This window comes from Panthera pardus, unplaced genomic scaffold, assembly GCF_024362965.1.
Source record: "Panthera pardus isolate Hobbes unplaced genomic scaffold, ASM2436296v1 HiC_scaffold_13, whole genome shotgun sequence".
Taxonomy (NCBI): Eukaryota; Metazoa; Chordata; class Mammalia; order Carnivora; family Felidae; genus Panthera; species Panthera pardus.
In genome coordinates this window covers 183,309,789-183,335,485 of record NW_026526688.1, presented here as the reverse complement: position 1 = coordinate 183,335,485, position 25,697 = coordinate 183,309,789, and the positions used below count along the sequence as shown (strand labels likewise).

The 25,697-nt window shown below is 41.1% G+C and overlaps 2 protein-coding genes across 8 annotated transcripts in view; one reads left to right on the top strand and one right to left on the bottom strand.

Moving 5' to 3' along the window:
• The window catches only part of TBC1D19 (TBC1 domain family member 19), a 144,525-nt gene that overhangs the window by 76,380 nt on the left and 42,448 nt on the right, over window positions 1-25,697 (top strand). For all 4 annotated transcript variants that reach the window (XM_019453541.2, XM_019453543.2, XM_053901632.1 and 1 more), the window contains 2 exons: window positions 1,288-1,362; window positions 4,999-5,061. In XM_019453541.2, the coding sequence (XP_019309086.1) occupies window positions 1,288-1,362; window positions 4,999-5,061 (138 nt within the window). The remainder of the gene's footprint in view (window positions 1-1,287; window positions 1,363-4,998; window positions 5,062-25,697) is intronic.
• LOC109269568 (small ubiquitin-related modifier 2) lies at window positions 5,572-20,563 on the bottom strand. Of its 4 annotated transcripts, none has more exons than XR_008421811.1 (3): window positions 20,388-20,548; window positions 18,193-18,517; window positions 5,572-5,770 (listed from the first exon to the last, which is right to left on the bottom strand). XR_008421811.1 is itself a non-coding variant. In XM_053901633.1 (3 exons), the coding sequence occupies exon 3, from the start codon at window positions 10,764-10,766 to the stop codon at window positions 9,345-9,347; it is 1,422 nt and encodes a 473-aa protein (XP_053757608.1). In that variant the 5' UTR covers window positions 10,767-10,967; window positions 18,193-18,517; window positions 20,388-20,531; the 3' UTR covers window positions 8,717-9,344. The 4 variants fall into 4 exon arrangements, 3 of the variants coding, with proteins under 3 accessions (XP_053757608.1, XP_019309090.1, XP_053757609.1); XM_053901633.1 differs by lacking the exon at window positions 5,572-5,770 and adding an exon at window positions 8,717-10,967 and having other exon boundaries at window positions 20,388-20,531; XM_019453545.2 differs by lacking the exon at window positions 5,572-5,770 and adding an exon at window positions 8,717-10,958 and having other exon boundaries at window positions 20,388-20,531.

The following is a 25,697-nucleotide window of genomic DNA, read 5'->3' as shown; positions in this document are numbered from 1 at the left end:
TTTTCCTCTGCCCCACTCCCCAGCTCGCTCACTCTCTCTCTCTCTAAAAAAAAAAAAAAAAATCATATTTCATATTTCAGGAAACATAGGGTCATATACATCCTGCCAAGGCAGGTGCACTCAACAGGTACTCTTTGTCCCGAGCAACCCTGTCCCACAGCTCTTACCTGTCTGAGGGAATATCTTCAGAAAGAATCATACAGATTGGCGTGTACCAGTGGAGCCAAGCAGTGTTTGGATATGGGCAGAAACTAAGACTAAAGTGCCTAAGAGATGACTGGAGGGATTTGGAGGAACGTAAGGGTCAGCTAAGACAATGAGTTGCTATTTCCATCTGTCTTTAAGACAACTACTGCCACTTGATCCTTACCTTCATTCTTCTTCTTCTTCTTCTTCTTTTTTTTTTTTTTTTTTAATTAATGAATGTCCTGACCAACTATTAACCTGATGCTTAACTGGATTATAGTTTCAAGCCCCTCCTCCTTTTTTCCCTTCCTCTCTCCTTCCATATTTTTCCTTTCCTATCTTTTTCTCTACTTTCCATCTTCCCTCTCTTTTTTCTATGTCTTATTCTCTATTAACTTAAACATTAGCCTAATCTTTTCACTGTATACAGTTAATCAGATTTTATAATGTTATGGAACCATATTCTAATATTAAAAAAACTGACTTCTTTCGTATGCTCTGTGATTGTATTTACTAGCAGAGATGATTTGTTATGTTTAACCTTTTTATTTTATGATAATTTAGGTACTAGAACAACAGTACAGAGTAGTCCATCTGGGTTTTTGAATAGGTTCTAGGGCCAGGTTTCCTTGGATCAAATCTCACTACCTTTGTGGCCTTGGACAGCAAGTTACTTTTTTCTCTGGGTCTGTTTCTCAAATATGAATGGGAATAATAATTTTTAAAATTGGAATAATAATCACTGAACTATTTTATTTTGTTGGTATGGGATTAAATGAGTTAACTCATGTATGGTGGGTAAACAGTTTCTGGCACCTAGTAATTAATAAATATTTGCTATTAAAGTTAAATTACAGCTAATTAATTTAGGAAACATTGATTGAATACCCACCAGGTGCTCAGATCTTATCCTAAGTGATGGGATTAAGTATATTTATTAAGTGTCTATCATTAGCTAGGCATGGAGAATGTAGTGAATGAAATAAAGTCCTCTTAGAGTTCATAATACTGTTAATGATTATTACTTATTAAAATTTGAGGCTGACTCTATAAATGTGATTGGCCTTTAATTTTATTTGTTTGTTTTACTTTTAAATCTAGGATATCTTATATTATGAGCAGCTCAAGACCAATGTGATACAACATGACCTTTTGGTGGATAGTCTAATCTATAAAGTAAGTAAAAGTGTATAGTTTTTTCATTTCAGAAATACCATTTAACAATTACTGAGAGTCTTGAACATGCAGGGCCTGTATTTTGTATGATAATATAGATTAACCTTGAAAAATAATTGTAAGTGGTCATTGTACTTGTAAATTTAAGGTTCACCTGCAAAATTTGTAGTCTCCAGTAAATATTATCCTCTTTCCTTTTGAAGTTGTCCTCATGATACTTTCCTGGTACTCTGATTTTTTTGATTAAAAGAATGATAACATTTCTTATTCCTATAAATTCAAGTTATCCACAGAGACCAAATAAAAATGCAACTGAAAGGAAAATCAGACTATATTTTTCAGAGTCAAAATCAGACTGATATTTTTATCTTATTTATCATGATTTTTTAGGGCCTACTTGTTTATTCTCTTGTATTGAAGTCATTTTTCATTTTTAATATTTTGTAGTTTCTAGACATGTGGTTAAGCATATCTCAAGTTCATGATAGGGATACACTGAGTTTTTGTGTCCAAGCGTCTGAGACCGATTTGAGGGTTGAGATGTTGATGGTATAAGCATGATATAGGATATGACTGATTCTGGATTAATAATTGGGCTATTTAAAAGACTTGTATATTTTTAATTTAGAACTTGTAAGATAGAGAAGGAGGGCATATTAGTTCATCTCTCAGAAATGGGGGAGAGAAAGTTACACATGGAGTATCTGAAGATTTTTGTGGGTGGAACGTGACCAAGGTTAATAAAAATAGTAGCTACTAGCATTTAATGACTGTTTACTATGTGCCTTACAGTGTTCCAAACTCTTTATGTAAATTGTTTAGGATCCTAAAAACTACCCTTAACAGTAGCAGATACCAGCACTTAGGTATCATTTATAGATAAATGCATTCCCCCCCCCCCGACCCCGGGGAAAAAGCCTTACATTCTGTAAAATCATGCATTAAAGATAATAGAGCTTATGGGAAAAGTAGGATTGAGGTAATTTTGCAACTCTGTAACCAGAGTACTAACAAAAACAATTACTGCTAGTTTGGAAGATGCATTAGACAACTCAGACAGGCTGCTCCTACAGAAGCTATTGAAAATGTACAAATATAATAAAGTAGAAATGCTAAACTAATGCAGATGGAAGTGGTGTGCTGGGCCCCGGGGCTGCTGTTAAGGTGGGCACAAGAGGGAGTCTAGCAGCTAAGGGACGTGCAGGGCCAGGGGTATGGCTCTCTGCAGAGGGATCCCCTCGTATAATCATTCGTTTTGAATTTTCTGGAAATACGATTATGAGGGCTCATGCCTGTACAGCAACTGAGCTGAAGGCATTTTTCCTTTCTTGCTGAAGGCTGTAATTCTACACTTGCCATCCTGGCTCCCCTGTTAAAAGAAAAGTTGCATGTGAACCACCACAATTTCCATGTTGTAACAGACAGCATTCCCTTACCCACCAGCCACATGTTGACACGCGTTATAGCAAAATAGGAAGTACTGTTATTTTACTGTTTTATAGATGAAGGAAGTGAAGAAAGATTAGGGACATTAATTAAATTCCCATATTAAGTAGCAAAGCCAAGATTTGAATGGAGGTGATCTGACTTCACAACCATATTTTTAAATCACTATTCTCTACAGGAAGCAGAGTCTTGACTCTCTCAGAAGTTTTACGTAGATTTGGATCACAGGTACTATTGTTAAGTTTAAGGTCAAAGAGTCAAGCTCAGGGGATTATTTTAGCAACAGCCTTAGAGATCTTTTGGACTTTAAGACCTTTCAACCTCTTTTCTATTCAAATGAAAGAAGCCCAAAAAGGGAAGAAGTTCAGAAAATCAGGGAGTGCTAGCTGAGGATTCTCTTTGCTGCCAACATGAGTTTCAGTTTGAATCAGTAAAGAAAATCTGTTGTGAGAAAGAGGTAAACAGTTTGTATCTGAGAAATGGATGTAAGTTTTGGTAGAATCAATCCTGACTGTCCACAGCATGAATATTTTTAGGAAGATACCTGTCTCTGGTTGTTCTGACTTGTATGTGTTGAGCTTTGCCGATCTCGTTGGAGCAACTCCAAATGTTATTAAAGTCAGCTTTTTTTTTTTTTTTTTTTTTTTAATTTTTTTTTTTCAACATTTTTTATTTATTTTTGGGACAGAGAGAGACAGAGCATGAACGGGGGAGGGGCAGAGAGAGAGGGAGACACAGAATCGGAAACAGGCTCCAGGCTCCGAGCCATCAGCCCAGAGCCTGACGCGGGGCTCGAACTCACGGACCGCGAGATCGTGACCTGGCTGAAGTCGGACGCTTAACCGACTGCGCCACCCAGGCGCCCCTTAAAGTCAGCTTTTAAGGGAATGGGCATTTAAGATAATTATTTGAAATTTCGTGACAGTTTCATATGGCAAACACTAATTTTTAATCTATCTGAAAATAAAGTAAGATTATGTTAGTGGTTAAAGGAATGAATGGAACAAGGCAGCACTAAATTTGGAACATCATCAAACCTTCCCTAAGCTAAATTATTAAATGGTTCTCTCTGGACTATATTTTTTTTCCCACAAAAGTTGTGTGGTAGCCACACCTTCTATAGTTTTCCATCATTTACTATACCAGTTTATACCAGTGTTTCTCAACCTTTTCTTCATCATCAACTCCCTAAAGAGAAAACATTAATTTTGCTCTAATATAAAAAAATTAAATACCAAAGAATAAAATTTTGTTGGACAGAGACAAGCTTTGGAGGTCCATAAACCATTATAATATGTAAAACTTTTCGGCTTCCGAGAACTAATTCTCACCCCCTTAGAGGCAATATCATCCCCTCTGCCCATGTTGTCTTCTGACTTAGAAGACTAGCCTCTTTCTTTCCTCTTAATTTGTGTCTTTATAATTAACTTTTTCTAGACTTAGAGCGCATTCACGCCTTCCAGAGGCACCCATGACCCATTTCCTCCTCCCTTAATGGATCCTTTGCTCAACAGCCTGGTTGAAATTTGTAGACTGAGCAATATTATCTTGGATTTCTTTAATATTTCTTTGTAACTGTTCCCATATTTTTCCTGTGTGTGTATTCTTGCTGGTAAGACTATAGACTTCTTGAAGATAAACATTTGTTTGGTGGGTAATATGCAATGACTTGCAAATGAATAATCACAAAGGGGTGGAAGATGTTTGGCATTTCAAGGGAATGTCAAGAATGTAAACTTGAACAGTAGAGGATGATTTGGGAACTAATTTCGGGCCAGATTGTTACGATTACTTCTGGATGTTATGATTGTATCTGTTTTTCCAACGTTAAGACACTTAAATACTAGATTTAAATAAGATTAAATATTAGATTTAAAGAAGATAAATATTGAAATGAATAATAAGGAATTACTAATGGAACCTAAAAGGTTGTAAGCAATTTGAGGTGTAATAATGTGTCACATATATTAGTATATGTATAAAGTATATAAAGTATACTTACATAAGTATAAATTACTTATAAAGTACATATAAAGTATATTTATAGCAATGATGAAATCTGATTGAGACATTTATAATCATACATAAGTAAGATCATTGCAGTATTGTTTCTAGATATTGCATTTATATCATAGTACTATAGACCTATACCTTTAGGTTCTTTTCAGGACTCTCTACCTTTAATTATAGGATGTGAAGTTGACAGCAAGCAATGATGATTATTATTTTGTATTTGAAGACTATTTATATCAGGTAAGTTGAAAAATCAAAGCGTCTAATGTTCTTGTTTTAAGTGCTCTAACTCAGCATACTTTAGCCGAATTCTCTGTTGTTAGCTGAATTCTGCCAAAATCCAAGCCATGTTCATTTTTTTTATCAAATGTCGTAAGTTTAGAATCAGGTTAACTTTTTTTCTTATGTGGGATTGGGTGGGAGAGTAAGAGTTCTCAAGTGAGTGCGTGGACTGTTTGTTTTGGTCCTATCTGCTAGCACAAGGACAGGTACAGGCACAGATTCTTAACCTAGGGGTCACATTCATGCTGAAGCCGTCCCACGGTGTTTGGAAACAACATTTTACGTGATACTTTTCTGTTAAAAGTACTGAAGAAATAATTAAATGTTTTGAAGTCAGTTTGAAGTGTCTTGATTACTCTTTGATCACCTCACATGCTGATGTTGTAGATGTTCGGGTCCTTACCTAAGTCTTTTTTATATCCAGTGAAATTAAAACATCTTATTATAGGTAGAAAAGAAGTCATGATATAGAATTGCCTAGATGATACTCTTTGTTTTTTTTAAAGATCACACATCTATATTAATAATTTGATTTTGAGTGTCAAAATAAATGCCATGGAGAAGATATCTAGTTTTCACATAGTAATATCAGCTTGCTTAAATATAAATCAGTTCCAGCTGTTTGGATTAGCAGATTTCTGTCGATGATAGTGGTGGTAGTGTGCATCTGTTTAAGAAAAAGATAGAGTTAAATAAGAACTTCTCAAGTTTTAATTAAGTATTCATTCCCAGAACTGAAATCCAAAGACTTCATTTATAAAATTAATATTTGTAATAACCTAAAAATAATTTTAAGAGAACTTTAATGATTTCAAATATGTGATAAAAAATAAACATCTAAAGTTCCATTTTAATATAAAAATAGGTATTAAAATTCAGAAAACACAAAAGTCTGAATTTATTTACTTATGTGACTGATATGTACCCCAGTGCCTAATTGTTAGTAATCAGTAAAATTTCAAATATACAGGTAAAGTTAATGATTCGTCTATATATTAGTGTTATTTTACTGACAACCTCTAACCTTAAGAAAATTGAGTGGATATGATCACTTTTGGAATGGCAGCATAAGGAGCTCCATGGAACCATCGCCAGCAGAAAAACCCTAACTAGTGAAAATTATCTTAGGAAAAAAAATATTTAGGGGCGTCTGTTAAGTGTCTTACTCCTGATTTCGGCTCAGGTCGTGATCTCACGGTTTGTGGGGTCAAGCCTGCGTCTGCGCTGACAGTGTGGAGCCTGCTCGGGATTCTCTCTCTCCCTGTCCCTCCCCTGCTCATTCTCTCTCTCTGTCTCAAAATAAACAAATGTTTTAAAAAAGATTTAAGGTATCTGAAGACAGTCCTAAGGTAATACATCAAGTCAGAAAAAAAAAAAAGATTCAAGAAAGGCTACTAAATCCCAGTAAGAACCATCTCTATCACTTGAGCCATGACATGCTCTCTGCCTCCCCTTGCCCCCAGATCAACGTGACAGAAGCTTCAGTTCATCTGAGCGTGACCTAGAAGATGGGGTTACCTTCCCCTCTAACTTCCAGTCAAGGGCTACAGTGTCTCTACAGAAAGTGTAGGTGGCCAGTTTTTCTCATATCCTTTAGCTCTTTGTTGCAGATGCGAACTTCCAGAATATTGCTGGCAAGAAGTCAGAGGCTCCCTTCTTCCACCTAGCCTCCACTCTCAGGCAGGCCTCGCTCCAAATATGCTACCTGCTCTCAACAGGCTGAATATACTGGGTCCCCACTGCCCTCGCCCCAGTTTGCTCATGGAGTGGCAGTTCCTCACTGGGAGAGGCAAGCTGAGAACACCAGACATTCCTGTCCCCAACCAGAGGTTACTTGGGGGAGAGTCTCTCTCTCTCTCTCTCTCTCTCTCACATTAAAAAAAAAATGGAACATGGGAAAGTGCACGCCTGATGGGGTTCTCTAAAACAATGGAGATTTTAATGATAGGCGATTAAGAGGAGGCAATTAACTTCATACGAGCAACTAGCGAAACCAGAAGCCACCTTGTTTACCAGAGAAACAGAGAAAGAGACAGCTAAGAAAAGTCTTGCTGGGTTTGAAACATGTTTCAAAGACTGGCCTCAAAAATGACTTCTGTAAAGGATTCAAAATTCAATGGGATCAGACTGGTACAATTTATGCCTCAGGATGTTGTTAAAAACAATAGAGCAATCACCTGTCAATCGGTAGAGCCTAACATGTGGTTGTGATACCAACAGGGGCAGGAAGCTTAGCAGAGGGGTCAGAGAAAGAGACCATTAAGGAGAACCGTGCTAAAACCTGTGTCATCGAGGAGTGACTGTCCACGCAAGACTGTGCCCTCTAAGATACATCAGAGGTTGCACACTGGAGGGAAATAAGCGTCAATAAAATATTCCAACCAAGTCAGTAAACAAATAAGTAAGCAAACTCAGCTCTGATGGAGTCTCATTTATTTTTGCTTTTGTTCCTTGTGCTTTTGGCATCATATCCAGGAAATCACTGCCACGACCAATGTCAAGGAGATTTTCTCCATATATGTATTTTTTAAGTTTCTTTATTTTTGAGAGACAGAGTGAGAGTGAGCAGGGGAGGGGCAGAGAGAGAGGAAGAGAGAGAGAATCCCACGCAGGCTCCACGCTGTTAGTGCAGAGCCCAGTTCGGGGCTCGAACTCACAAACCGTGAGATCATGACCTGAGCCGAAGTCGGACGCTTATCCAACGGGGACACCCAGATGCCCCTCCATGTTTCTTCTATGAGTTTTATGGTTCAAGTCTTAAATTTAAGTCTTTCATCCATTTTAGGTTCACTTTTGTGAGTGACATAAGGTAGGGTCCAATTTCATTCTGCATTGTGATTATCTGGTTTCCCAGCACCAATTTTTGAAGTACTAACCTTTCTGCATTGAATATTCTTGGCTCCCTTGTCAAATATATAGGGATCTACTTCTGTGCTCTTGATTCTGTTCCATTGGCCTATGTGTCTGTTTTTATGCCAGTACCATATGGTTTTAATTATTGTAGCTTTGAAGTATAGTTTGAAATCAGGAAGTGTAATGCCTCCAGCTTTGTTGTTCTTTCTCAAGATTGCTTTGGCTATTCTATACTAGTTTTAGGATTGGTTTTTCTATTTCTGTAAAAAATGCCATTGGAATTTTGACAGGGATGACATTGAATCTATAGATGGCTTTTGGTAATATGGACATTTTAACAATGTTATTTCTTCTGACGAATTAGGGGTATTTTTTCATTTGTGTCTTCTGCAGTTTCGTTCATCAAAATCTTATCAGTGTACAGATCTTTCATCCACTTGGTTAAATTTATTCTTTAATATTTTATTGTTTTGGATATTATTGTAAATGGGATTGTTTTCCTTATTGTTTTCAGATGCTTTGTTCCTAGTGTATAGAAATGCAGCTGTTTTCTCTATGTCGGTTTCTGTTTCCTGCAACTTTACTGAATTGGTTGATTAGTTAGCGCTAGTAGGTGTTTGGTGGAGTCTTCAAGATTTTTTTATGTATAAGTTCATATTAATGCAGGCAGCCTGGGCCTGAGGACCCAGAAGGGGTCCCACAGGATAGGCCAAGAGGGTCCCTGGCTTCACACAGGATGGAAATCAAACACAAGCCAGCAGGAGGTGAAAGCAGAGTTTATTGAAGGGAGAGAGAGAGAGCAGATACACACGGAGTGTCTGCGAGACTCAGAAAGGAAAAGAGGGAGTCTTTGCTTGGGGCCTTGGGTTTTTATTGACGACTGGGATCTGGTGCACATGTCTTCTCAGGCATCCCCAAACCGGTCAGAACGAAGACAGGGTCTAGGCGACCAGCATAAATCACTTATTCCATGGAGCCGGGGGGGTCTTGGCATCAAGGTGTTCAGTGACAGTGGTCTGGCATATGCACATAATGGCCTCGCCTGGTCACTCCTTAGATGTTATGTATTGTGCTAGAAGACTCCAAAGAAATCATTAACTCTGTGCCTTACAAGGAGGACATACATTAAGGCAGGGCAGGTCCTAGCAAGAACAGAAGCCCGAGAAGAAGCAAAATGAAAAAGAAAACCAACTTTTTTCTCATGCTATCCCTTCGGTTTCCCTGTCTCATTGCCTGCTATGGGATTTTTATCCTCCTTATTCTTAAGGGGTGTTGAAGGGTGAAGGTCTCGTCTTCTGTAGCTTCTTCAGGCTGAAAGGGATCGAAGACCCTACCTCCTGGGAGGTATAAAAATCCCAGTTAAATGAAGGGCCCCTAGTTGTAGATTGTCAAAGGTGTACGTGAGGCTTCAACCTGGGAATAAAATGGCTCCTAAAGAGCACCCGTTCTGATAATTTTTCTGACATATTCGTGCAGAGCATGCAACAACAGTAGCCCCCACAGCAGAGAAAAAACGCTAGCATAACTACTGCTATTGCTAGTAAAAGAAATTTTTTCCACCAAGCCCATATACCTCCACTAGACCAGGAAGAAATCCAATCATTGAGGGAACCAGAGGCGTCAGACATTGCTTCAATTTGGGTGCGCATGTCAGCCAAAACGTCGGATATGTTAGCTGAGCTATCTGGGATGTATACGCAGCATTCAGTTTTAACAATAGCACAGGTTCCTCCCTGAGCTGCTGTGAGTATGTCTAAGGCCATCCTATTTTGTAGTACAGCCTTTCTCATTAATGTAACTTCAGAATTTAACAGCGACAGTCCCCGCATAGAATCATTAAGGGCTTTTGTGGTATAGTTTGTGAGGGCCTCTACATGCCATATTATGTCTTCTATTCCCAGTTGAGGCACAAAAATACTTAACAGGTGATCATACCAGTGGAAGACTGACCGTGTCCAGCGATGAAGCAGATAGGGATAATTTGCAGGCTTCGGTATTTCTTTATGCCAACTCCCTTGCATCCAGGGAAAGCCTAGGGTACAGCGCCCTATCCATCCAGGAGGTAGCCAGGGCCACAAATTTGAGCCACACAGCCACTGAGTTCCATTAGGCGCCAACCACCTGATGCTTGGCCGTCTGAACCAGTCAGTGGCAAACCAATCGGTTGCTTGTAAAACAATGGTATGGGTACAGTCTCTTTGGGAGAGCCATCCTAATTCACGGGTACTGTTAGGCCAGGCATCATAGGTATGATTTCTTTGCTCCCAACACAAAAGAGCTCTCTGATTTAAGTGACCTATGGTAGGAGTAAGCCACATAAATTCATCCCATACTTGAAAATAACCATCATCAGTATATCTCATATTGTTAGGCTTAATTGTTCCCCACAATGCTTGTTTATTTTCAATATTAGCGTTGGCATATTCATTCATGATTTTGGCAGTCTGGGTGTAGGAAAAAGGTCTTTCATGGCCTGGAGAATTCCAGGTGGAATTTACCATAGGCCAATAAGAAACCTTTCTGTTAGTGATCGAGATGTCACTATATATGCTCGTATTTGGGCTGAAAACCATATCTTCTATGTATTGGCATAAGTAATGCCAGTCTGTGCCTTGCAAAGGAGAAACCCACCAAGGGAGGCCTGAGGTGCTGGATAAAGGGAGGAGGCCACAAATCCAGCAGGAACTTTTCTGTAAATTATCAGCGTAGTTTTGAGCCCATTGCAAAAATAAATTGGGGCCGTTTAATTTCCCTAGAGCTAGATACGGAAAGAGTAAACTCAGAAAAGTGAAAGATTTTAAAAGCTTCATCGAGCCTTACTTATTGGTCCTTCAGAGCAGCAACTTGGGGTTTTTCCTCGGGTTCTCAGGAATGGGTAGGTGCTAGGAGCTTCAGGTAGACACTGCAGCAGGTATATTCTTGAAAAGATATTTTAAATCGTTGACAGACTCACAGGCATATGTGTCTCCTTCTTCCCTTGGAAGCGGTATCAAAGTTGGCTCCTGTAAAGACTCAGGAGAGATAGGTTTGATTCTGGACAAGTGAACCCAGCTGGAGATAGTTTGACTCTACTGCTGTGGGGGTGCTGAGTCAAACTTGACAGGGCCCTTCCCACCGTGGTTCGAGCTGATCTTCAGTTGACCCCCTTTTCCTTGTTTTGAATGGTACCTTCCTGCTAGTATTGGCACAGATTGCTTGTCTTCAGTGGGATATGGAAGTATTTTATTTCCATGCTTTTGGAGAGACTAGTACTTTACCCAGACTACTAATATATTTTAAAATTTGGTTGGTTTCCTCAGCAAACCATAGAGCTGCAGTGAGAAAAGGTCTTCCATATTTTAATTTAAAGGGGCCCAATTTAAGACTCCTCCTTGGAACCACTTAGCAAAGCATCAGTAACATCTGTTACCATGTTTCACGAGTTCGTTGACAGAGTTTTGCCTGAGTTCGTTTAAGGATATGGTTCGTTTTGTCCACTTTTCCTGAGGATTGAGGCCTACGTGAGGCGTGGAGTTGATAGCAGATCCCTAGAGTCACTGATAATTGTTGTGTTATTTTAGCAGCAAAAGAGGGGCCATTATCACTTTGCAGATTCTGGAGAAGTCCGAACCTAGGTATGACTTCCTTTAATGAGGTCTTTTTTTTTTTTTAATATTTGTTTAGTTTTGAGAGAGAGAGAGAGAGCGCAAGCTGGGGAGGGGCAGAGAGAGGGAGGCAGAGGATCTGAAGCAGGCTCTGTGCTGACAGCAGAGAGCCCGATGCAGGGCTCAAACTCACGAACTGTGAGATCACGACCCGAGCTGAAGCCACTTAACCGACTGAGCCACGCAGGCACCTCTTCAATAAGGTCTTAGAAACCTCTAAAGCTCTTTCTATCCTACAGGGAAGGCCTCTACCCACCCTGTAAATGTACTCACATAAACCAACAGATACTTGTATCCCAGATAGGGTGGCATTTGAGTGAAGTCAATTTGCCAGTCTTCCCCAGGGTAAGTGTTTGTATATTCAAATGGCTTAATCAAGAGGAAAGGCATAGGATTGGACCTTGGGTCATTTTTGACACAAATCTCACATGCTCTGGTAACTTTTCTTATAGTCTTGGTTGGATTCTTTCCTCTGAATACTTGATGCAATAGATTTTCCATAGTGTCTCCACCAAAGTGGGTGGAGTCATGTATTTGCTTAATTCTTTTTTTTTTTTTTCATTTTAAACAAGAAGTTTATTTAAACAACAAGATGCCTTGACTTGAAGGGAAAACTATCTAGGATCCATTTCTTTAAAAAAAATTTTTTTAGTGTTTATTTTTGAGACACAGAGAGACAGGGCATGAACGGGGGAGGGTCAGAGAGAGGGAGACACAGAACCCGAAACAGGCTCCAGGCTCCGAGCTGTCAGCAAAGAGCCCGATGTGGGGCTTGAACTCACGGACCGTGAGATCATGCCCTGAGCCGAAGTCAGAAGCTCAACCCACTGAGCCACCCAGGCGCCCCTGGGATCCATTTCTTTTAGAGTAGTTTATCCCTACTTAGAGACAGATTGCCCTACATGTAATACCTACATACAAAAAAGTTATAAAATTATCACTGCTTTCACAATCAAATAAAGGGCATTAAAATTCTTCGATCGCACGATCGTGGGCAAAGATTTTTATGTTGTTCTTTTTTTGTTAAACCACGAGAGCAAAACAACTTACTCGAATATAAAGATAAGAGCTGAAGGAGCATGCTACTAATGGAGAAAAGGGATATTTTCACGGAACCAGTATTTTTCCCCACTTGATGTCAGTCAAAACATACCATTGACCATTTAGTTGAAAACAAATGCAATGTGGTTGTGCACATACACAGTTGCTCTATGCACAATAAAGGAACGGGGAAGGGAAAATGAAGGAACAGAGAAAGCTGTACTGTAGTAGTCATGATGTGGTAGAACCGAACTGTGGTTTTCTAATTGAGCCTATCTTCTTGGTCTGGAGGAACCGAGTTCTAGAGTAAAGTGGCGGGATCCCTGCTTAGTAGCCACCTCCTGTCTGCTGCTGGAACACATCAATTGTGTCTTCGTCCTCCATTTCCAGCTGTGCAGGTGTGTCCGTTTCCTTGATCGGGTGCCCATCGAATCGGAACCTGACCTGCCTCATTGGCAAACCCTGCCGTTCACAGTAGGCTTTCATCAGTTTACTGAGTAGCGTATGCCTCTTAATCTTAAAGTACACCACAGAACCATCCTGCCCTGCCACCTTCAAATTAATATGATCATTGTTCTTAGTCGTGACTTCTTGCTTGGGCTTTTCGTTGGCCATGGAGAGCGCCGACGTCCCCTCAGCTGCCGCTTCCCCAAAGAGGTACTGTGTCCACACCGAGCGAGCACACAAGCAGCACCGGGAGTGGCGGAAGAAGGCTTAATTATTTTCCATTGCGATGCCTTGGGGAGTACATACATGTTATTCAATATATACCTTCCCTTTGAATCCATTTCAGATCCCTCTGTGAGGCGCATTGAGCCTCAGAGGGAGTATAGTTTGGGCTTATTTCTTGCAGAGGAGTTTTCTGGAATTAGAGCTAAGACCCGTGTAGCAAGCTCTTCCTTCCTTGCCGCCACTCTTGCTAGTCTATCCGCAAAATTGTTTCCTTTACTCATCGTGGTTTGGTCTGTTTGGTGTCCTTTACAGTACACAGCTGCCATCTCCTAACGAAGCCGTATAGCCCCTAATCATGTTAAACATTTTCTCTTTGTGTTTTATAGGGGAGCCTTTTGAATTTAATAGTCCCCGTTCTTTGCAGATGGCTGCATGAGCCTGAAGTATTAAGAAGCCATATTTAGAAGCAGTATATATACTTAACTCTTTACGTAGTTGTAGCGCTTGGATTAAAGCAATTAGTTTGGGCTTTTGTGCTGAAGTCTTTTGCCTCAGTCATACCCTATCGGCTAATAATAGCCTACCTGGTTTTTCTGGTTCCCTCATGCATAAAGCTCCTTCTGTCTGGAGGCCATTCAGCCTCTGGGTTGGACAAAGTTTTGTTCTTTAAATGAGGCCGGCTTGAATACACTTGTTCTGTAATATCCACACAGGTATAGATTGGAAGCCCCTGCTTGCCTTCATCAGGTAATAGAGTAACTAGGTTGAAACCTTGACACAACCTGAGGGTTAGTTACATCAGGGATGTCAAGGAGGAGGGCTTGGTACCTCAAAAATCTCCCTCCTCGTAACCATTCATGTCCTGACCTCTAAAACCCCTTGGACTTGATGTGGGATCATGACATCCAGATGTTGTCCTAGCATAAAGTTGCTAGCTTCTCCAGCTAGTGGGGCAGTCACAGCCACTGCTCATAAACATCCTGGCCAGCTTTCTGCTACCAGATCTAACTGTTTGGGGAAATAAGCCACTGGTCTAGCAACAGGTCTGAGTTTTGAGTGAGGAGTTAGGATGCCCAAGCCTCTTCCTCTCCTTTCTCACACACGTAAGGTGAAGGGCTTTCCCAGGTTTGGGAGCCCCAAGATAGGAGCAGTGCTCAGCATTTTTTTTTCTTCAGACCTTTGAAGCCTTGGTGGCAGTCATCATTCCATTCCAGGGGTTCTAACTCACTTCCTTGTAATACTCTATAAAGGAGTTTGGCCATAAGGCCATCCCCGGGAATCCAAATGCAACAAAAAGCTACCATGCCTAAGAAGGCTCTTAACTGCCTTTTGGTTTGAGGTACTCAAATATACAGTATGGCCGTTTTTCTGTCCTGGGCTCATCCATGTCTGTGCCTCTGGAGTGAGAATGTAGCCCGCATGTTGAACCTTCTCCTTAGAAGCCTGGGCTTTCTGGGGAGACACTCTGTACCCCCGCTGTCCTAAAAAGTTAAAGGTGAGGATTGTGTTTTCGTCAGAATCCTCCTGTTGGGCTGGCAGTCAATGTATCATCCACACGTTGAAGCAACTTTCCATTAATCAGTTGTAAATCCCCTAGTTCCCTTTTTAAAGTGCTCCCAACAAATTCGGGCTGTCTCAGAAGCCCTGAGGCAGCCCTGTCCAGGTCAACTGGGAAATCTCACAAGTATCAGGGGTAGTCTATGTGGAAACAAAAAGATTGGAGTCAGGGTGTTCTCGTGTGCAGAAGAAAGCACCCTTTAAATCTAAGATCATAAACTAGTTTGTATCCGGAGGAACTGGAGTCAGTATAGTATAAGGGTTAGAGACCATAAATCCTGGATAAAGCATTTCACCCCATTTGGCTTCTTAACTAATAGAATGGCGGTATTGCAGGGTGACTGACAAGGGGTTAATAATCCATATTTCAAATTTTTCTTTTTAAAAAAAATTTTTTAATGTTTATTTTTGAGAGAGAGAGACAGAGCACAAGCAGGGGAGGGGCAGAGAGAGAGGGAGACATGGAATCTGAAACAGGCTCCAGGCTCTGAGCTGTCAGCACAGAGCCCAACGCGGGGCTAAAACTCACGGACTGTGAGATCATGACCTGAGCTGAAGTCGGATGCCAACCAACTGAGCCACCCAGGCACCCCTCAAAAATTTCTTAATCAGAGGCCAAATACCTTTTTGTGTCTCTGGTCTTTGCCTTTTCCAAGGATATTCTACATGTGCTCTTAGGGAGATAAGAATGGGTGAAATATTCCTGGCTCTCCCAGGAACTTCTGTTTCCCATTGCATCAGGTATCATTCTGATTGCAGTATGGCATGGTATACTATCTGACACATAAATGTTATTTCCCACTGGCCTGTCTAGGCGTCTTAATCATCATAAGCTTTGTTTTCTCTGCATTTGGTTCTGTCAGTCCTATTTGGATGGCAGTTTGTGGCTTAGCAAGGAAGCCACTCCCCGGTAAAGGAGTAAGGCACTTAGCTATCCGGAGAAAGCTTTGTGAGAGCAAGAGCGAGTCCATGCCACCAGCTAGTAGACAAGTAAATGGTCTCCCCTGTGGCCATCTATCTATTCCAGTAACTGTACAAGAGTGCTGGGACAGAAGCCCATTGTGTTGAGTCAGGACAGAGTAAGTGGCTCCTATGTCCAATAAAAATTAAATTTCCTTACTTGCCACATGAGGGATCACCCGAGGCTCCTGGCTCCTGATATGTTATGTTGAGATGTCAGGGATGAGCCATAGGAGAGGTTGGGCCCCTTCAGTCCTCCATAACTTTGGCCAATAGAGGTTTTGGGACTGGACCCATCTTCCTTTTGAGGTGGGAATGATCCTTTCTCCAGTGGCCGTCCATCTTACAGAAGGCACATTGATTGGGGCCCGGCTTTTTGTGAGACTTTGCCAGACTCTGGCCTCACAGGCTTCCAGATGAAGTGATCCTGGAGTGCAGGGTTCCCCAATGCCATGGCCAAAAGCTGGGCATGGCATTTATTTTGGACAAATTCATCCCCCTTCTCTGACCTGTCTCTGTTATTAAAGATGGCAAAAGCCATATTCAACAGTTGGTTCCTAGGAGTTTGGGACCCAGTAATTGCCTTCTGTAATTTTCTCCTGATGTCTGCTGCAGATTGCAGGATGAATGCACAACCCACAATGACTGCTCTTCCAGAGAAATGGGGTCTGTATGAGTATACTTCTGGAAAGTCTCCACCAGAGGACCTCCAGAGAGGCTCCAACGAGAGCTGGGTTTTCATCCTTTCCTTGAGTTACTTCCCCTTATCAAAATAACTGGCTTAACTATACACGGTCTCATTCCCTTCTCTACAGTGCCACAATGAGACAATAATAAGATCTGTAGGTTCCCCCAAGTCAGATCAAACACCAGAGTCAGTTCCATGATGTCAGGTGCCTCTGCTGATTTAGGAATTGGGGCCATGCAGCGTTTATATCGTCCTTTGGGATCCTGATACAGGACCATAAAGGGTAACACAGAAGGCACTTCATTCCATTTCCCTTCCCTCTTACAATATAAATCAAGCTGTAAAATGGTATTGTAATCCAAAGTCCCATTTGCTGGCCAGATTTCTTGGTCTCCCAAGTGGATATTGGGGCCAAGCCTCATTACAATAGAATATTAACTTCTTCTTTTTCAACTTATCCAACATAAAGTGTGCCTAATTATGTGACAGACATCCTAACAGGCAATCCGTTGGAATGCTCACTGTTGCCCCCTTTGAGGACCATAATCAAGGAGTCAGGCTGGGGCAAAGGGAGGATAAGATTCTAGGAAAGTATTGTTCACAATGCCAGAGATCTAAGGCAGAGCATGGAGTCATTGGCCACAGTGGCCCCAGCCTAATGAGTAGGATAGAAGTCATGGAGTTTCCTAGAAACCAAAAGGGAAAAAATCATCTCTTAAGGATAGGGAAGCCCGCTAATGCAGAATACTATGGTCAGAGAATATAGTTATGTAGTGGCAAGGAGAACAATTTAAAGGGCAAAAAAGGAGAAAATTCAGAGGGGTAGAAAGAGGTATAGCAGAGTGATAGGGTCAGGCATAGTGAGCAAGAGGGTGCAAAAGATTCCAGCTTGCCACATGTCTCCTCCCCCATCCAACAAGGAGACATCCACGTGGCAGTGACCAGCCTGCCATGTGTCATCCCTATAAGCGGAAAACCCAGTGCAACTGGGGGCACCAGGACCACTTCTTTATTCTAAGATTTGGGTCCTCAGCGGGATTGGCTACCAGTCCCCAACACCATTCCAGCTTCCCAGAATTGCCACGAGGAGACATCCACCCGGCAGCGGAAAAGAGAGCGAACAAGTGAGCGAGAAAGAGAGAGATGGAGAGACGATTTGGACTCTATTCTAGGAAAAACCTGTTGTGGATTGAATGTGGATCAGCCGTGGGCCTATCTTCCACTCTTTTCTGCTTTGGTTTCTCCCAGTGGCAGCCCAAAACCACCATGGGGGCTCAGAGCCCTGGATGATCAATCCACCTGTGTGCTTCCTGGGGCGAGCCAAAAACTACTGTAGTAGGAGGGGGTGGTTTCTATGGGACCACTATCTATCTCGAATAATCTGTGATACTTCCCTTGGCCCTTATTTGCCTAAGAACACCTTTCAGCGGGGAGGAACGTGCATCCCTCTTCTTCAGAGCTGAGCAACTCAGTCTCTCACGACAACTAACAGCCTTGAAGTTGTCTGGAAGCCAGAGTAAAAAAAGTTTCAGAGCTGAGAGAGAACGGGGAGTAAGAGAGCAGGTTTGCAACCAGTTTTTCCAGTTTCCCTTCCCCACTGGAGAATGGACCAGTTACACATTGACAAAAATTACATCAACGTTAAACCAACTGTTTCCCAGAGGAGGAACTTACCGGTTCCTGAAAGCCAAATTGTGCTTTGCAGACTCAATCTGACGCTACTGCTGTTCTTCTGAGGGTCCCTTTGTGGTCGCCAAGATGATGCAGGCAGGCTGGGTCGAAGGACCCAGAGGGAGTCACACAGGACCAGCCAAGATGGCCCTTGGCTTCACAAAGGATGGAAATCAAACTTGAACCATCAGGAGGTGAAAGCAGAGTTTATTGAAGGAATAGAGAGAGAGAGCAGGTACAGTCGGAGTACAGGAAGTCTTTGCTAGGGGTCTGGGGTTTTTATTGATGCTTGTGGTCTGGTACACGTGTCTTCTCAGGCATCCCGGAACTGGTCAAAACAAAGACAGGATCCAGGTGTCTGTCATAAGTCACTTATTCCCTACAGCCAGAAGGTCTTGGCATCAAGGTGTTCAGGGACAGTGGTCTGGAACATGCACATGACGGCCTGACCTGGTCATTCCTTAGATGTTATCTGTTGTGCTAGAAGACTCCAAAGAAATCGTCAACTCTTTGTCCCTCATAAGGAGGACTTACATTAAGGCATGTGGAGGGCAGGGGTGCAGGCCTCAGCAAGAATAGAAGCCAGAAAAGAAGCAAAGGAAACAATTTTTCCTCATGAGGTCCCTTCGGTTTCCCTATCTCCATAACGTCCGCAAATAAAGACAATATGCTTTTTTTTTTTTTTCTTTCTTGCTATTCAGATATCTTTTATTTCTTTTTCTTACCTGATTGCTCAGACTGGTCTTTCAAAAACACCAATCCAAATGCCACTTGTGTGATGAAAACCAAAAAGATTAAAATCCCTCCTGGGGCCTACATGACCCTATGTCTCTGGCCACTTCTCCAGCGCCACTGTTTACCTGTTGTGACATTCTGGCACCCTGTATTTCAGCCACCCTGATCTTTTCACTGCTCAAATTCCTTGTATTCCTTTCTACCTCAGGGCCATCAGACCTACAGTTCCTTTGATGTGAAAGACTGTTCCCTTCTCCTCTTCTCCAAGGAAATTCCTCTTTTTTCTTTCAGCTCTCAGCTAAAATATCCCTTTCCTCACATAGACCTTCCCTGACCTACTCCCTACTTCCCTACACAAACACACACAACAAGGTCATGGCCATCTACAGTGTACTTTTAAAGTATTGTGTAGTACTTTTCATACCTTTTATTTATAGCTCTTATTATGGCTCATTTGATTATTTTATGATCGTCTCTTCCATATAAATTCGGTAAGTGTTTTGGTCCCCACTGTTAATTCTAGCGCATGTCATGCTATAGATACTGAATGAAAACGTTTATTTTAACATCAGACTTTTTTTCATTGATGAGGTTTGATTTTTTTTCATTGTTGAGAAAGAAGCTTTCTTCTTTTATCTGAAAGCGTAATTTTAGTAATTATTGGCTGACCAAAGTTTCACTTTCATTGTATGGGGATCTAGATTTCCTTAAATGGAGTTTAGTTCTAGATGTGGCAGATTTTTTTTATGAACTCATTCCTAAGGGAAACAGATTAGTTCATGTTGCTCAGTATTAAAGACATAAAACAAATGAAGCCAAACAAACTAAATGCTACGTGACAAAAATTTTAACTAGTTAAATTTTTTTGGTCCTTCCAGTGCTAATTATTTTGATCCTGAACACGAAACTGTTATGACACTAAGCACGAATACATAATAATATCAGCTAAGGGTCAGCGATGGCATGATTTCTAGCATGTCGACCGCTCTGCTTCAGTGTGTGGGGAGAGAAAGTATAAAGGTGACAATTTCATCCCATTTGGTGACTGGACAGAAGAGGATTGTCAGTTTTAACTTACAATTACAAAAGCTTTTTGGTGGTGGTAAAGGGGGCTTTACCACCAGGTAACAGGTAACAAAACTGCCTCCTTCAGTGAAAAGAATTAGTAAGGGTATCCTTTTAAATGAGACCGGTAACAGGGGCACCTGGGTGGCTCAGTCAGTTAAGCGTCTGGCTCTTGATTTCGGCTCAGGTCACGATCTCACAGTTGTGAGATCGAGCCCCGCATCAGGCTCCGCGATAAGCGTGGAGCCTGCTTGGAATTCTCTGTCTCTCTCTCTCTGGTCCTCACCTGCTCTCTCTCTGTCTCTTTCAAAATAAATAAAAACTTTTTTTTTTTAAGTAATAAATGAGGGTGGTAACAATTTCTTGAAATAAGGGCCACAATGAACCCTTGAACGTACCAGCCTGCTTCTCCACCGTTTCGCTTTCCATGGTTTCGGTTGCCCATAGTCAGAGGTAGTTCAGAAGCAGATGATCTTCCTTCTGATGTACAGTCAGGAGATCGATGGTAGCCTGAGGCTACATCAACTGCCTATGTCATTTCCTTCACTTTGTTTCATCACGTAGGCATTTCATTATCTCACATCCTCACAGAAAGAAGAAAGTGAGTATAGTATGAGACATTCCGAGAGAGACAGACGACATCCACATAACTTATTACAGTATAGTGTTATAGTTCTACTTTATTATTAGTTATTGTTCTTAATCTCTTACTATACCTTAATTTATAAATTAAACTTTACCGTAGGTATGTATATGTAGGAAAAAACATAGTATATATAAGGTTCCATACTGTCTGTGGTTTCAGGCATCCACTGGAGGGTCTTAGAATGTATTCCCTGCAGATTAGGGAATACTATTGTGTATTCATTTTGCCTCTCCCACCCAAACCTGGAAAACTTATAAGTGACTGAGTCCGACAAACAGGACGATTTTATGAACAATGGATGTATTCTCTGAGAAAAGCAGAGTGGTCATCGGTAAATATTTATTGATCTCTATATTATATGTAAATTATATTACCTTTGATGCTAGCTAAGGAGGCAAAACAAGATAAAACATGTTTTGCAATTGTTTTAATGTGTTTGTGTAAAACATTGGATATTAATTAATGTCACAAAGAGTAATATTGTAGGAATGTGCTTTAACCTTTATTTTCCATTTTTATCAATATTTTAGTCCAATTGTTTTATTTTTTTTTTTTTAGATTGTAAATAATTTTTTTCAGTCATAGATCTCATGGCCTTTGCTACTTTTAGTACTTCAGTAAGAACACTAAAATAAGCTTTACTGCGGATCTTTATCCCTCTAACATAAAGAAAAGGATAATTATAATGCCTAAGCTTTGTGTTGGGAATTATGCAGAACTAAATTTTCCTCATGTTGACGGTTATTAAGGAAACACTTTCCATGAGCATACCTTTTTTAAAAAAAAAATTTTAATGTTTATTTTTGAGAGATGGAGAGAGAGTGTGAGCAGGGGAGGGGCCGAGAGTGAGGGAGACAGAATCCGAAGCAGGCTCCAGGCTCTGAGCTGTCAGCACAGAGACCGACGCGGGGCTCGAACCCACAAACCGCAAGATTATGACCTGAGCCGAAGTCGGATGCTTAACCAACTGAGCCACCTAGGTGCCCCCGTGATCATACCTTTTAATAATTTATTTTACAAGTAGTCTGACTTCTAGAGAGAAGTTCACTTTGTGTAATAAAATTGTATGCATTGAAAACAATATTATCAGAAATTGAGTTCTGATTTTTCTCTGGGAAAAAAATTTATTCGGATATGTGTCTGTTTGTGTGTGCATGAGAGAGAGATAAAACAGAGGGAAGTTTGTTTTATTGTGCGTTTTTTGTTTGTTTGTTTGTTTGTTTGTTTGTTTTTTAATCATTAATTACAAGCTTTCCTTTGGCAGAACCGCTTAGGTACACGATTGCTTTATGAGGAAATTGTTGGTAATAATGGAGCAAATTTAATGTTTCTGGCCATGCCTTAGGACATAACCCATTTATTGAGTTTTGGGACTAGACTACAAAATTAGATGGCAGGGGTCATTTCTGCGTCCACAGATAGATGAGAAAACCTCCAGTAATCCTTCTTTTTTTTTTTTTTTTTAATTTTTTTTTAACGTTTATTTATTTTTGATACAGAGAGAGACAGAGCATGAACGGGGGAGGGTCAGAGAGAGAGGGAGACACAGAATCTGAAACAGGCTCCAGGCTCTGAGTGGTCAGCACAGAGCCTGACGCGGGGCTTGAACTCACGGACCGCGAGATCATGACCTGAGCCGAAGTTGGACGCTTAACCGACTGAGCCACCCAGGCACCCCCAGTAATCCTTCTTTAAGGAAAACCTGGGTCTGTGTTACAAGGATGCTCTAGATACTGCCCCTGAGTGACCCTAAATTAGTCAGTTACCTAAATTTTACAGGCAACAACCCTGAATATTATAGAAATAATGTTTTCAGTAATAAGTCGACTTTTTCGTATTCCAAAGTTTAGTTTTTAGTTTGCATGAAATTCTTAAAAATGCTTTCTGATATTGAAATTTTTAGATTGTCAGTTTTAAAATGTGTTCGGAAGATGCCCCTTAGTCTATGTAAGTAAATGGGGAAGTTGAATCATTTTGGGGTTCTGGTATAGCATGACAACCTAAAAAAGTTAACATATGGTCCAAAGTGTATACAATATTCATAAAGAAGAATTCCTATATAGTAAAGGGAAGACATGGGACTTACTCTGTTGTGTGGTAAGCCTTCTATCCTGTGCCTGGTCGATCTAGCATATGCTCAGCAGTAGTGATATATAAGAATATGTCATAGTTACAGATATTTCAGTGCCACTGAATGGGGTTTAAGAAAGGCCCAAGGGCAATCAAATATCACTTATTCATGTCTCCATATCACACCATATCAAGTGTGTTCTCTTGCAGGTACTGTGTTAGGTCCCGCATAAAAAGATTTTATGAAGCTCACATTTTAGTGGAAAATGAAGGGAAAGGCAGTGGCACGGTTATAATTTGATAAATGTTCTGATATACGTTTATGTAATGATCCATGCAAATAGAGTTAAAGCAGATATAAATTCTAGGAGTAGCATCATACACAGTTTAGTGGTGGCTTCAGAATAGAAATGTTGTAAGAAATGTCTGGTTCTTAAAGGCAAGGAGTTTGGAGGAGAATGGGGACAACAAAAATGAACACCAACCGCATGCAGACAGTAACTGGTGAGGAGAGATTAGCTTAGCATGGCAGTGAACAGCTCGAGCGGTTCAGATTAGCCTTAGTGAGCACCTGATACAGAGCAAGGTCAGTGTGAGCTGACAGGAGAGAACAAATAAAGATGTGTCAATGCCATGATCTATCTTTATAATCGCTTCCTCTTGAATACGTGTTCAACTCCCTTGCCTTCCTCCTACTTTCTAATAGTAATTACCTGACAAAACCTTAACCCCGCTGGAATACAATTCTCCACCAAATATGTGGTGGCGGTGTGCATTTGAACGTGGCTGGAGGAAAACACGCAACTAGCTGTGCTTCATTCATTCATTCATTCATTCATTCATTTATAGTGAGCACTAGCAGGGGAGAGGGGTAGACAGAAAGAGAGAGAGAGAGAATCCCAAGCATGGGACTCGAACCCTCGAACCATGAGATCATGACCTGAGCCGAAACCAACAGTCAGACATTCAACCTACTGAGTCCCCCGGGAGTGCCTGTACTTTAAATTCGTGACCGCTAACCTCCAGAGAGTCGTTCCTTCGGCCCAGATATTCTACTTCATTTCCCTAGCCCAGTCATCCATCCATTCTGTTATCTAGCCAGCCTCATCGATGACTTTGCACACCTCCCGAATCTTCGTACCCCCACCTCTTTTTCAGATGATGGCTTTGAGTCCTCTTTCTGAAAAAAGTGAAAGCTCTGAGAAGAGACCCCCCCCCCCCACCGGCCCCACGTATTCCCAGCACCATATGTACTGTACCTGCACCCATATGCTCAGCTTTTCTTTCATGTTACTAGAGATAAACTGCCCTAGCTTTTGTCTATGAGAAAACCAACATCTGCATCTGGACACTAAAACTCATGTCCCTTTGGCACTCAAAAGCAGTGCAGTTGTTAGTTTTTCTTTTCTTCTTCTTCTTCTTTTTTTTTTAAGTTTATTTATTTATTTCGAGAGAGAGAGAGTGCACATGTGAGCAGGGGGAGGGGCAGGGAGAGAGAGAATCCCAAGCGGGCTCAACCCCGTCAGCGCAGAGCCCCCACGAGGACTTCACACTCACAAACCGTGAGATCATGACCTGAGCTGGAATCAAGGGTCAGACGCTTAACGGACTGAGCCAGCCGGGTGCCCCTATTAGTTTTTCTACTGTCAATTTTCCCCTATCTATTGGATCGCTCCTCTCAGTGTACAAATGTGCTGTCATCCCTCTCATCTAAAAAACAAAGCAAAATAAAATGAAACAAAAATCTTTCTTGATCCCTATTCTTCCAGCTACAACCCCATTCCTCTGTTCCCTTATTCAGCAAAACCTCTTTTTAAAAAATCCGTAGATATTGTTTTCAATTTCCGTCCTCCTATTCTCTCTTGAATCCTCCTTTATTCCATTTCTTTTTGTCCAACTGTTCCACTAAAGTCACAAGTCCACTAAGTCACAAGCGACTTCATATTGCAGAATCTTGTTCCCACTTCTCGTCTTACTCGTTTCATTCAATTAATCACCCCCCTTTCCTTGTCTTCTCTTTATTCACTTGTCTTCTAGGATATTGTGTATTTTAGTTGCCTTCTCTCTTACCGGCTGGCATTCTCATTCACCTCGTCTCGTGTCTCATCTCCTTGTCTTACCCTGGAGTACCCCCAAGGATAAGTCTCTGGACCTCTTTTTTTTTTTTTTTCTCTTTGCGTTTGGTGATCTCATCTATTCTCACAGTTTTATATCATCTGCATACTGACAACTCCCCATTTTATATCTCTTTCTGGACCTCTCCCTTAAATTCTAGACTTACCTATGTGCTTCCAGGGGGCTTTTCTTCTACCAAAAATCTTATTACCCCAGGCTCATTTCCTGACCACTTCTAGGTCCCTAATTTAAGTAGCAAACTTCTCCCAATATATGTGCCTGCATTATCTGTCTTGTCTGCATTATTTTTTTTCCATTGCACGTAGCATGTGACGTACAGTATTATTTTGAACAGTGCCTGCCACACAGCATGTGTTCAGTAAATATTTGTTGGAAGGAGAGAGGGAGGGAAGGGAGAGAGAGAGAGAGAGAGGGAGGGAGAGCGAGCAAGCCATCAAAGGTAGATTTCCGTAACTGGCTGCATATGTAGGTAGAGAATCAAGAATGACTGGATTTTCCGGTTTCGGATAGTTTCAAGCATGGTGGCTCCGGGAATTCAGATTAGACACTCAGAAAGAATGTACAGGTTGGAAGTCACACAGAGAAGGGGAAGGTTTTAAAAGTTTGTTTTTTTTCTTATAAGAATGTGATAAGAAGATGAGAGCCCGTGCCTAGGCAAGAAACTAGACCAGAAAGAGGCCTTTTTTTTTTTTTTTTTTTCTCCCAGTATTCTCCAATCATTGCAAGTGAGATCGTTAGCACTGTTATCATCTATTTATGCATGGCCTGTTAAGTTCCAGGATCCGCTGCAGATACTTTATTTACTTTAAAAGGAATTCTTATCTGCAAGGTAGGTGTATTCCCATTTTACGGATGA

Bases quoted from the DNA above. Each gene is read 5' to 3' on its own strand.
- LOC109269568 (XM_053901633.1), bottom strand. From the start codon at position 10,766: ATGAAGCTTTTAAAATCTTTCACTTTTCTGAGTTTACTCTTTCCGTAT.